The 13,190-nt window shown below is 55.0% G+C and overlaps 1 protein-coding gene across 9 annotated transcripts in view; it reads right to left on the bottom strand.

Annotated features, from left to right (window-relative positions):
- Positions 1–1,654: 1,654 nt before the first annotated feature.
- Positions 1,655–13,190, bottom strand: part of Tmcc1 (transmembrane and coiled-coil domain family 1) — a 164,303-nt gene continuing 152,767 nt past the window's right edge. For all 9 annotated transcript variants that reach the window (XM_078033424.1, XM_078033428.1, XM_078033426.1 and 6 more), the window contains 2 exons: positions 7,039–7,174; positions 1,655–5,418 (listed from right to left, as the gene is read on the bottom strand). In XM_078033424.1, coding sequence (XP_077889550.1) covers positions 5,104–5,418; positions 7,039–7,174 — 451 coding nt within the window. In that variant the 3' untranslated portion in view covers positions 1,655–5,103. The remainder of the gene's footprint in view (positions 5,419–7,038; positions 7,175–13,190) is intronic.

The raw sequence follows: 13,190 nt of genomic DNA, 5'->3' as shown, positions 1-13,190 counted from the left end.
GTGGGAACACCAATGTACTCAGCGTCGTGTGGACAGTCATACCTTTGCTTCAAATCCCTCCCCCAGCTCCCTTCTGGCTCCCGGATCCTGGTGGGGTCTGCCTAGATCTCAACTACAGATGGCCCCCTGTCCTGTCTGATGCGGAGCCCTTCAAGTGTGCATGGCTCTTCACCGAGGGGACCAATACTTTATTGTTGGAGGAGAACTTTGGTGATTTTACAGCCAGGACATGGAGAGTCCAGAAAAAGGTGATTGACCTTCTCAAGGTCAAAAAAGGGCCTGGTACCCACTCTGCAAGTGGTGGACCAATAAGCTGGACCTTAAGTCCCCGAAACTCACTTCCTGTTCAGCAAAATAAAACAGCAGAAATAGCATGAGTTGGAGAGTCAAATTCAGCCAAGTTCAAATCCCGACTTTGCCATTTACTAATGAAATGTTGTGTCTGTAGGAAAAAATCCAAACCACCGAGTCTAGCTTTTCTTTTCCATTTGCAAAATGAAATTATACCACCTCAGCCAGGTGTGGTGGCACATGCTTGTAATCCCAGGGTCTCCGGAGGCTCAGGCAGGAGGATTGCAAGTTTGAGGTCAGACTCAGCAATTTAGGGAGGCCCTAAGCAACTCAGCAAGATTGTCTCTAAGTAAAAAAGAAAAACAGAGCTGGGGATGTGGCTCAGCGGGTAAGTGCCCCTAGGTCCAATTCTTGGTATTAAAAAAAAGGAAATTGGGAGTAGAAATCAGCATATTAATGCACATATTATCTAGTCCATTAGTGTCCACTCTGTCCCCCAGGGCCTGGGTGTCCTGCGGCTGCGTACCTGCAGGGCATTCTGTGACATGCTGATTTGCTTATTTTCTAGTTCCCCAAACCAACTCCAAGGCCAGGGCTGGCCCAAAGTCTGGCTCCTGGGCCTGTGCTGGGGCAGGATGGCAGATGTGGTGTGTCCTGACGTCAGCTGAGTGACACGGGGCCTGTTCTCAGGGAATCCTTCGTCTATAGACATTAATAACTGGGATCACCGTGAAGCATTTCCCTCTGGCCAGGTGCTGGGCGGTACACGGTGGTTTCAGTTAACCCTCACAACCTTGTCTTGAGGTGGAGTGGTTATTCTGATTCATGTTTTCATCATGGTTTACTGTACCTGTACTAGTCTTTTTTTTTTTTTTTTAAGTACTGGGGATTGAACCCTGCGGTGCTCAACCTCTGAGCTTCATCCCCAAACCTTATTTATTTAGAGATGGGGTCTTGCTACATGGCTGAGGCTGGCCTCTACCTTGTGATCCTCCTACCTCAGCCTCCTTGTAGCTAGCCTTATAGGGGTGCACCATGGGGCCAGGGTCTTTAAAGTTTTTAGCGGGTGAAAAGCAGACACTCTTCACTTTTGGGGTTTCTCTGTGTGCCCATTATTTATGGCTCAACTCTAGGCTAGGATGTTGACCCGTGTGGCCTATGTATGAAGCCTCTTGCAATTGCACAATGCACAACCTGCTGATCTGTGCATGGCAGCCTGGCAACACACATAGAATCTCTCTCTCTCACACACACACACACACTCTCTCTCTCCAATGTATACGCTAGTGGAAAGTCTTCAGATTGGCGCATCTGCTGCTGGACACCTGAAAGGCTGAAAACAAACCCAAGTCCAACCACCAGGTTAATAGCTGAGGTCTTTATTTCCGTTTGTATGTACAGTAAAAGTCCTGCTGCCCATCAGCAGCGGCCACACACAACATAAATCTCTCTCAACACATTAGCAGCTTAAGATCTATCAACTACAGTGTTAAAGTTCACGCGTTCACAAGTGTCATTTCTGTAACTTTTCAGTTCGTGCAAGTGAGTTTTTATTCTTACACACTTGGAGAAAACACGCTTACAGTCAGTCTAGTAGTCCAGCCCTACTGAGGGTGTCACCTGGCACACACGACACACAGCGCCAATGTCCACTCTCAGAGCCACACTCAAATCCCCAGGTTTCCTGTGGGCGGGAGGGCAGGGGCGTGGGAGCCGGGGCTTGGCCTTGGGGACCCGAGGGTTTGGTTTGGTTTTGGATGCATAGAATTCGGCATTTTCCCTGCTTCCTACTGTACCTCGGAGGGACGTGAAATTGGAAACACAACCAAATGCAGTGGGGACCACGTGGAAATGAGCTCACTGGAGGAGGACATGGCTGGTGAGGAGGGCTGCACCCCTGGTTCTGCTTGGCACCAGATTTGGACCCCAAGGGGGACAAGGGAGTGAGTGGGAGGACCCCAGTCAGTGGCCCAGATAAAATTCAGCCTCTTTTTGCATCTTAAGGAGCCAGGGGGTTCTGGAAAGACTTCCTCGCCAGGATGCACACAGGGTAACGGGTGATGGAGACTGGAGCCCACAGCCCTTGGATGGTGACACACGGGGGGAATCGTGGTCCTCCCGCAGCCTGAACCGAGTCACCCAGGCGAAGGTGGCCAGGCCCAGCAGGGACACAGAACTCAGGAATGGTCCATTTCAAAGAAAACGCACGCGGAGTCACTGAAGTGAGAGCGAGTCCTATAGAGAACAGTTAAGGGTGAGGTTCTAGAAGGGCTGGGGACACACCAGGGGACCTAGGAACGGCCACCCGGAGAGGAAACTGAAGGCAACAGGGGTGGTCAGCGTGGAGCACAGGCGGGCACCAACACATGGGTGGCTGCCGGGCGCGAGGGATGCACAGGGCGGCGGGAAGGCTTGGCGAGCCGTCAGGACACAGGGGACAGGAAGGCACAATCGCACCTGCCCTGAACTGCGGTGGAAGGGGAGTGGGCCTGTCCGGGGCAGCTCTGGGCCTTCCGTCGATAGGAACCGTCCCAAAGGCAAATGGGAACAACGTCAACCCGCGCGTCACAGTGCAGATCTCTGGAGCCACTAAGCAGCCGGAGACTCCAAGTTTGTCAGAAAAACTCCTGGGTTTCCGCGAGGGCATTTCTGGATTTTTCTTTTTGACTAACTCTGTAAGGCTCTCTTCTCTTCTCTGAGCGATGAAGCTACAGCAGCCTGTCAAGGTCACGGTGTCCTTTGGCACTCCTGCTCAAGTCGCTGCAGTGTTTCAGGCAAAGGTGACATGTTAAGGGTCTAGGCTTGGGGGCGATTTGTTTTTGGCATGAATGTGAATTGGTTCTGATGGTTTCTATTTCTTACAAAAGAAAACTCGCCCCCGTGGTCCCTGCGCTGGGGGCTCATGCTGAGGGAGGCGCACTACAATCATCTGGGGTTGGGGTGCGACTGGTACCTGAGTTATAGTATCAGTGGGTCCTGGAGACCGCCAGCTGACGGGGCAGGCCGCCTGGCCACAGCAAAAGAAGGCCAGGGCGGGCCCCGGCGCCACCCTTTCCCGCAGACAGGGCAACGCTGATGTGGTTCCAGAAGCAGCTCCTGGCGTGGGGACAGGCAAAGCGGGCTCTGCTCTCTCTCCAGGGTGTGGCCCAGGCCCCGAGCAGCACCTGGGCGCACAGACGGGGGGACGAGAGGGAATGGCATTGGGGACCGGCACTGCGCCAAGACGAACCAGGCTCTCCAGGCGAGCTCCGAGTCCAGGTCCCACCAGGGTGACGAGTGTCTCCAAAAGTCCACTGAGCACAGTTTGTGAAGACGTCAGTGTCGATGAAGAGGAAGCCGGCGACGGTGACACCCGAGACGTGGGTCCCCCAACCTGACGGTCCCTGGCTGCTGCGTGGAAGCCCCTTCAGCAGGTCCTCTGAGGCAGGCAGAATAAAGCTTTGAAATCCAGGGAGCCGGGCGAGGAGCAGACAGAGGACGCACGTCACTTTGGTTTCGGCCATCGGGGGTGTGACAATAAATTAAGGAAACACAAGGAATCGCTGTGACTCTCCATTTTTCCTAACTGACAGCCCCAGCTCAAGGTCACTGGGTGAATACTTCTTGGGGCCAAACAGTCCCCGCTGTAGCACGTGCTCTGGGGACACGGCCTCCCTGCCCCTGCGCACTCCCCACCTTGCTGAGCCGGGGACGAGTGGGGAGGGGTTGGCAGGACCCCACGAAGCAGCCGCCACAGCGGGGCGTTGAGGATACGTGTCAAGACAGGGCCTGGTCCCCAGCGAGTCCCCTCCTCACGCTGTGTCAGGACAAGAGGGAGCAGCACATTTAAATAGCCACACGTCTCCATTTAAAAACATCACTTCTTTATTTTAAAGGAAAAATAAAAGCCCCTCCCAACCCCCTTCCAAAAAAACCCAATAATAATAATAACAATAATAAAAAATCCTATTAGAAACCATAAGGAAGCACTGAGAGTTGGAGTAGTACATTCTTCAAGTATGCTGTTCGGGTGTTTTATTTTTAAGGTGGTAACTACGCACACACACACACGCGCACACACGCGCACACACACATATTAAAAACAAAAAAACAAAAACAAAAAAAACCCAACAACCTTAAAAGTGCGGCCAAGGGATTTTGCTGGAAATGACGGGTTTCGAGGATCTCCAGGGCTGCTTCATGACACTGCAGGAGGACTGGGCGGTGACCCTGTGGCACGAGGCTCTCACTTCTGTCTCCCAGCAACGAGAGGGGACCAGGTCCAGGAGTGACGGGGCTCCAGGGTGAGCGTGAATGGCCAACTGGGTGACAGTGCCAGGGAGGTCCACGTGCTCTTCCACGGATGAGGAAACGCCACCCTGAATCCAAAAACTCACACATGGAATGTGGCAGGTTTCACAGTAGAGTCCCCGGGCGGGCGGCAGGGCGGGAGGTGGCGCCCCGGGGCAGGCGAGGGGCTGTCGGTCTTTCTGCCAACTGGGTGTCGCGTCTGTTTAGTGGGTTAGTGAGTCCTTCAGGCCGCAGCTGAGATGCCCTTGGGTGCTCCGGTGGTGGCTGTGTTAGAGGACGGGGAGGATCTGCATCCCAAGGAAAATCATGCTACATAAAAATGATCCAAGATTTTCGCCCAAAAAACTTCTTGGATAAAATCTAAAAAATACTATTGCAATTGCGTCTCTTGAAGAAAAAAACATTATTCTAAATGTAAACAGATTCACTCGACTCTTGCTGTGGGGGCGACTGGAGCAGGTGAGCTGTCCCGCCCGCTCGCCCGCTGGCCGCCGTGTGCGCTCGAGAGGGCGCGGCCCAGCATCACCTGGGGGACGAGAAGAAGCGCTCCATGTAGCCCAGGAGGGCGTCCCAGTGCTTCCAGAGGAAGGCCACCAGGACCACGAGGAATAAAGTGCTGAACGTCCTGTTGCGCGTCTTCATGAGGGGGACCACGCAGTTGGCCACCGTGGACACGAAGACCAGGAGCACGGCCATGACGGCCAGCAGGATGTTGATGAGCTTGCCCAGCAGGTTCCGCGCCGTGGCGCTCTCCAGCCCCTCCAGCTGCACCACCTGCTGCTGCTGCTGCTGCAGCTCCATCTTGGAGATGCGGGTCTGGCAGGCCTCCAGCGCCTCCTGAGGGCCAAACAGGGACGTTAGTGCTGCTCCAGGCGGGAGTCGACACCCCTGGGCCAGCCCATGCATCCTGGGAGAAAAGACCATGGGCCCAGCTCCCCACCCAGTGGCCATCCCTCCCTCCACGGTCCCCCGGGACAGGGTCCCCTGGACAGTGGCCATGCTTGCCTTAATATGGTCTGCAGTATTTTAACGGCAAGACCTCAAATACAGGCTCTCTTTGAAGCATTAACTCAGCTGTAAACTCAGTGACTCGGACTCGGGAGGCAGAGGCAGGAGGATCTCAAGTTGGAGGCAGGCCTTAGGAACTTGGCAAGACCCCGCCCCTTCTTTTCTGGTACTGGGGACTGAACTAGAGGGTCTCCACCCGAGGCGCCCCCAGCCCTCTCTCTTCTCTTCTAAGACAGGATCTTGCTAAGTGGGTGAGGCTGGCCTTGAACTTGTGATCCTCTTGCCTCAGCCTCCCAAGGCCACCCAAGGCTACCTGGTTTCTGAATCAAGTCAGTGTCTGATTTCAGCCCAGAGGAACTGTGACCTGCCCTGATGGCTTTACACAGCCCTTCTGGGTTGATCTCTGTGTCACACGCTAGACAAACGTTAAAGTGATCTGTTCTCCTCAACACCAAGACCTTTGCCCTGAGTGTTTATGGTCTGCCAAGCATCCAGGGGACAGGGTCGATTTCCCTAGCCGTGGAGACACATCTTACAAAGCTGTGGCCTTGGGCTTTTCTGATCTTGGTTTCTTCTTTTTTTGGCACTAGGGATTGAACCTAGAGATACTTTACCACTGAGCTACATCTCGGGTCCTTTTTATTATAAGACGGGACCTCATTAAGTTGCTGAAGCTGGCTTCAAACTTGTAACCTCCTGTCCCAGCCTCCCGAGTCCCTGGGATTACAAGCGTGTGACACACAGCCTGCTCTGGCCTTGCTTTGATGGCTCTTGATCTGCCTGTGAGGCTCGGGCAGCTTTAGGCTGAAGCCAGCTAGAGGTGGAGCAGATCTGCCCAGTCCAGACCACCTTGAGGGGGAAAAACCCTAAAACGCAAGTAGAATTCCGGGTCCTGGAGAAAAACGCACCTGGGCAAGCTGTGGGGACATTCTTGGGCCCTGAGGCAGCTGTACCCCAGTTTCCCAGGCCACCTCCCTTCTCTAGACAAGCTTCTTTGAAGAGGCTTTCACCATGTGGCATCTGGTTCCCTGGGAAATACTCTCTACACAAATAAGGAAAAATCCCATCTTCTGTTCCTCCATGGAATACAGCAGCTCTTCACCTCCAACTCCTGCCTCAGGGGCTTCTGCCCAGCTGCGTGGCACATGTCTGCAGGAGTTCGCTCTGGACCTGGGAGCTAGGACAGGGCCCTCCTTCTCAGGGTGCAGAAGCCAGGCTGGGTGGCCCTCGCATGTGACAGAGCAGCAACCGACGGACGGAAGGCTCTGGTCTCCCATACAGAGCCTCCTGGGAGCCCAGGCACACTTCCACGACCCCGAGCAGTCTGCACCCCAAATGGCCCAGACCCGAGGGGCGCCTGGCCCGGAAGGGCGGGTGTACTGCAGCGGCAGGAGCTGCTCTGCACGCTCCAGCTGTCGCCCCGTCCTGTTCCGCCCTCCTGGCGCTCACCTGGATGTCCCGCGCCCGCTCGTAGGACTGGTACGCAATCTTCTCTTCCATACTGGCCAATTCCTGCTTCAAGTTCAAAATTTCGTTCTGGTGCAGTTCTGTCAGGTCATTTAGCTGCTCTTCCAACCGTTCACACCTGACAAGGGCAGAGAGGGAGAGTTTTATGCCTCCTGCAGCGAAAAATTTACATGCAATCCCCTGATGCATTCTGCAAGGGAAGAAAATAAACCCCTAAGAAACCAAGTGGCCGGGGGCATCGGGGCATGCCGGGTGCAGCTCCAGGCCTCAGCTTGTCATAGGCCAAGTCACACAGCAGCACCGCTTTCTAGGGTTTTCTTGGCGCACAACATTGCGGCCATCAGTCGCCAGGGTGGGCACAGCTGGGGACCTGAGGTGGAGCAGCACGTGGGAGGAGCATGATGGAGCCCGTGAGAACCCTCACCAGAGACCGGCAGCACCTGAGTGGAAGAGGACCTGCCAGCAGCCACCAGCGCCTGTCCCAGCACAGCCGCTCACCACCTGGGGGTCCGCCACTCAGGGCCCGAGGCCGGCCCCTCAGCAGCGCTGGGACATGGCATGATGTGTGGGAAGCAGGACAGCGCTTGCCCAGGAGGAAAAGTAAGACCAGCGGGTGACGGGGCAGACTGGCTGGAGGCCCGTGGGGCTGGACGGTCGGGGGGCTTCCTTCCTGTTCAGCAACGAGGGCGACGCTGAGTGACTGCGAAGCCTGCGGGTGAAGGGGGTTAGAGGTGTGGAGGGGAGGGGACCAGGCAGAAGTTCCCAGGACGGAAGCGCCTTAGCACGCGTGAGGGACAGGCAACAGGCCAGAGCGGAGGCGCTTAGCGAGGCCCAGGGAGGATGGAGACGGGCAGGTCCCCTGGGAGTCGGGGTGATTTTGCCCACGCTCTTCCCCAGCACTTAGGCGCACACAGGAAGGGTCCCTCCACACCAGGACGACCTGGGCAGGGAGTCTAAGAACCCACAGGATTAGGACAGGTTTACAGGACGGGATCAGAGATTCCAGGTGGGAAAAGAACATGGTCAAGGGCTGCAGGCAGCGATGCACAGAGTCACTAGAACAGTGATGGTGTCACATCCCACAAGGTGGGCAGAGCCGGGCGTGGTGGCGTATACCTGTCATCCCAGTCACTTGGGAGGCTGAGGCAGGAGGATTGCAAGTTGGAGGCCAGTCTCAGCAACTCAGCGAGGCCCTTCTCACAATAAAACATAATAAAAAGGGCTGGGGCTGGGCAGATTGTGGAATAGACAGTAAACGGGTCACAACGCAGATTACAGAGTGACGGGGGGGGGGGGTGTCACATGATGCTCACAGAAGAAAACCAGTAAGGAGTACACAGTGGGGTGGGCGGTGTGCGGAGGCCCAGGAGCCAAGGGGCTCAGTGGGTAAAAGGGCTAAAAACCACTTAAAGACACTGGAAAATGGTGAGAGAAAGGGAAGAAGAAATGTGCCCCCAGTTTCTGGTGACTAGGATGGAATCCACCGTGTTGGTCAGGGGGCAGTGGGGGGCTCACCCCACAGGGCAGCATCTACCACACCAAGGCAGCCCAGGGCTCTGCCTATGAACCTGGGGACTTCCAACTAAACAGGCACAGGCGCCCCACAATCGCCCCCTTTGAAAAGTCTTCACCAACTGTTTGCCCTTTAATAATGAGATAATAATGGCTCCGTCCTGAACTCAGTCCTTCTCCAAGAAACCAGGAGTAAAACCACTGAAGATCACTATCCAACCCTGTTCGCTGTGCTACTGAACTTAGATGTCCTCTACAGGCGCTGGGAGGTGGGACAGCGGCTGTGTGAGTGGCCACCAGCTGTAGGCTGACCACAGTGGCCCCTGGGCCACCTCTGGCACATGCTCCCTGGGCTGCTGCCTCAACTTCTTGGCCCTCAACCTGTGCGGTCTTGCAGGCTTGTCAGGGCCGCTGTGGAAGAGCCCGTCCACCTCTTCCCCTGGACAGGCGAGGAATCAAGGCTCCAAGAAGCGCCAGAGGACACCCAGCCGGGGAGCAGGGATTTGGATCTCCATCTGCTTGACTTTTAAAACCCAAGGTTTAAAAAAAAAAAACTGTTTCTGGTGCGATGGACGGAAGCCAGGGCGTGTGGTGGCAAGGCAGCCAAGACGGGCCCCCACCTGCTGCTGGGGGATCGTAGAATGGTGCCTCTGCTTTGGAAGGGTTTGGTGGCTCCTCAGAGAAGCAGAGTCCCCAAGGCCAGAGAAGCCGAGACTCATTTCGCACCCGGGGCCTTCCCACTGCACACGGCTCAGGGGCAGGAGGCACTGCCGTCCCCTCCCCTTGTCACCAGACCTTCTATAAGGTGCAGCGAAACCTGTCACGCAGCAAGGGCAGCTCCAGCACCCAGGCCGGGAGTGCTCTCTGGTAGCAGCTGCTGAGCGCGGCCTTGGCCTTGGCGTTAGCCACCTGGCCCCTGTGTCCACGCCCCAGATAAAGACCACACAACAGAAGGCAGCTTGTCCCCAAAGAGCAGGAGATCAAAGCAATCAGCAGCGTGGGTTCAGGACAGCATACAGTGCTCTACCCCCAGCGCTTCTGTTTTTTTGACACAGGGTGTCACCTGGTTGCTGAGGCTGGCCTTGAATTTGTCATCTTCTGCCTCAGCCTCCCGAGTCGCGGGGATTACAGGTGTGTGCCACCGTGTCCAGCTTCAAGATGACCTTGACATGACTCGGGAGGCTGAGGCAGGAGGGTCTGGAGCCACACACGCGTGTGTTTAATCAAGACACACAGGGGCTGCGGCTAGGGCTGGGGCTGAGCGGTAGAGAGCTCGTCTCCCACGTGGGAGGCCCTGGGTTCGATTCTCGGCAGCACATATAAATAAACGAATGACAGAAAGGTCCCACAACTAAACCACCAAAAGGCATCAGCTGACTAGATGTTCATTCTGTGAGGACAGGAAGTTACTACACCTTGATGAATTCAGGTGTCAAAAGTCACGGAGGTGAAGTAGTGGCTCCTAGGGACTGAGGGTCACAATTAAAAGTAGGTTTTAGTTCAGTTTTAGAAAGAAGAACTAATACTTGTGACTAAGACAATTAAAAAAAAAACTATCTTAAAGAAAATGAGACCTCGCTGCTGGAGGAATTCCAGGGGAGACTGCCTGTCGGGGTATTGTGGAAACACTGTTTATTGAAGGAGATCTAACCGATCCTGGGGAATGATCCCAGGTCTCCGGCATCTAGACAAGACTCTGCTACTGACTTCCTTCCCCGTCCTCTCCCGTCCTGGGACAGGGTCGCGCTAGTTGCCCAGGCTGACCCGGAACTCGGGATCCTCCTGCCTCAGCCTCCTGAGCAGCTAGGATTATTCAGATCTTTTCTGCCCCTAAACTGTGAAGAGTCTTTCTAGTTAAGGAACTTGTTTTTAATCTTTTGAACATTAAGTGCTGGCGCTATATTTCTCTCCACAACATTAATTTCAACAACTCCAAAGGAGGCAGGGAGACACATGAAATAGTGATAATGTATCATCTGCAGAATGGGAGTGAAACATCAGGATTTATTTGGCAGCATGGTGGTATGGACTGGTGATGAATATATATGGATCAGAAAGTACTTGTTTCCAAGACTCTTGAACCTCACAGAGAGGTCAATAATGAGTCAAAGGCTCTGGGAGCCATTCTCAGAGTGGGTTTGCTTTGCCCATGTCGTATCCAAAGCCTCCTGGTCTTGACTGCGTCCACTCCCGTTTCTATCAGCACCAGGTGGAGAATCTGCTCAGTGCACGTTTTGGATTCAAGCTCCAGCTCTGCATCTCACCAGCAGGGGACCTGTTCCTCTGCAAAGAGGAAATCCCTAGTCCATAGGGCAGCTGTGACAATGGGTAACAGAAGTCATGGGGCTGGGCAGAGATGGCTGTGGGGGTCAGCCGTGTGACCACGAGCACACGTCTGGTCTCATTTTTCTCTTTTGGAATTGTTGGAGAAACACCAGTCGGTACGTAGAAGGCCTTCTCCTTCCCGGTGGTGAGATTAGGAGGTGACTGACTAATGTGAAAGGCAGGAAGGGGACAGGGGAAACTGGTCACTTCCCTGGTCTCCAGTGGGGATCCACGCAGAGTGACCTGGTTGTGAAGGAATGGCCTCACCAGCCATCCCCAGAAGCTCCGTGTCTTGGGCAGTGACCTGCCCTGCCTACTCCCTGCTCCCGGGAGGGGTCCTCCGTTTTGCCCTGGTCTGCTCCCCAGGGCCCCTGCCAGCCTGGGCTGAGGGCCATCCTCCCAGCTCTCTCCCCATTGTCCCTGGTGAGGTCCTTTAAGGAGGCTGCCTGTTGGTCCCTGATGCTCTCTGGCTCCGCTCTTTCCACTTCTGGCTTGCTTCCTTCTCTCAGCCTCCATTTCTTCTGCTATCTCCATGATCTCAATTTTACGTGTTTTGGAATTTTCACGGTTTTCAGCATATTTTTGTCTGTTCTTTTTTTTTTTTTTGGTGACATCACACAATTGGGTCTGGTGGACACATCTCTGTCCTTCCAAGGGCAACAAGCCCTTCTCATAGCTTGCTCTGTCAGGAAGGCAAAGCACAGGCTGGCACCTGGTCCCTGAGGTCCCCTGGCTTGGGCTGGCCATACAATTCAACAAGTCGCCCTCCCCGGCCCATGTCAAGGTTGCCTTCACCTGGATGAAACTGTCTTACCTGTGTTCCTCTCATGGTGTGTGTGTGTGTGTGTGTGTGTATTTGTGTGTAAGAGAGACACAAGGGTCTCCAGTCAATTCTACCCTGATCTTTAAGACTGGGAAAGAGCCGAGTGGCCACTGTTAATCCTCCCCACGCCCTTGTAGAAAATACAGTCCTTCAGAGATGGAGCCATTTACTCACAAATGCTCCGTAAATTACTGGCAGGATCTCCTGAAGCCGAGCGCCTTCCCAAGTGGGGAGTGGTGTCTACTATTAGCCAGTAGTTAAATAGCAGAGCAGGGCTGGGGTAAGTGGGGTGAGCTCAATTTCCCAGCAAATGAAACAAGCAAATTACGAGGCTCGCCCAGGTGGTAACAGAGCCGTGGGACCCAGGGGGAAGCAGGACCCACGATGGTCGCGGTCACAGAGGACCCGTCCTCCTTAGTGCACCAACTGACAACCACCAGCAGCTAGTTCCTTCTTCCAAGTTGAAAGGATTACCGGGGGATCGTGGGCTTTCTGTCTTTCTTTACATTCATGTTTTAGCTGTCGGCTGACACAGTACCTCTATTTTCTTACGTGGTGCTGAGGACGGAACCCAGTGCCTCCCGCATGCTAGGCGAGCGCTCTGCCAGCCCCAGCCCAGCCCGGGAATGCGGCCTTCAGCTGTTACAGTGCAGACGACACCCATTAGACACCCATTACAGCCCCCAGACGGCTGGGCTGGCCTCCCCTCCTGAGCACCCCCAATCGGCAGGAAACACCAGGGAGGAAGCAGAGGGGGCCACTTGGCTGGAGGCTTTTGTATAAGATGATGAACAAAGAGCTTGGCGACATGCCCTGTGTCTTGGAATGCAGACCTGGGCTGGCTCAGCCCCTGAGGACCTCACTGCCTGTCCTTACAAACACTTTCCCTCGCTGTCCAGCGGCCTGGGAAGACGGTTCCCCAGCTCTTTCCACCAGCAGCCTGGGCACGCGCGGCCTGAACCAGCCCCCGGGTGGTTCTGTCACCCACCTGGGAAGCTCTGGCCTGCAAGGAGGCTAGCAGAGGGCCCAATACAAACAGGTGGAGTTTTGGGTGGAGGAGTGCGTGTGGGGGAGGAATTGGGGTCCAGCCCAATCCACTCAATCATCATAAGCACCAAGACATCAAAACACCAGCCCCAGGAACCACCGTGATGACCACCCTCCCTGCCCAGGGCTTTTCATGTGCAGCGTCTGCCTCCGAGGAACGCACCTTTATGAAGCTGCTTCTCCTCCAGTCCTTGCCCTCCGCCCTCCTCCGTGGGAGGCACTTTAGTTTTATAAGAAAGAAACAGGAGGCCCAGAAAGACCAGCGACTCCGGGTGAGCGAGTGAGGCCCAGTCAAGATCTGAACCGTGGGCTCAGGCCTGGCTCTGGATTTGCTTTCCTGTCAATCCTATTGATCAAATGCAAAACCTAACAGCAAAGAAAGCACCACCCTGCGCTCCTGGCCCCTCCCAGCACCTCCATGGCTGAC

This window comes from Ictidomys tridecemlineatus, chromosome 16 (genome assembly GCF_052094955.1).
Source record: "Ictidomys tridecemlineatus isolate mIctTri1 chromosome 16, mIctTri1.hap1, whole genome shotgun sequence".
Lineage (NCBI taxonomy): Eukaryota > Metazoa > Chordata > Mammalia > Rodentia > Sciuridae > Ictidomys > Ictidomys tridecemlineatus.
The sequence above is the reverse complement of the archived record's forward strand: the minus strand, read 5'-3'. Positions and strand labels throughout refer to the sequence as shown.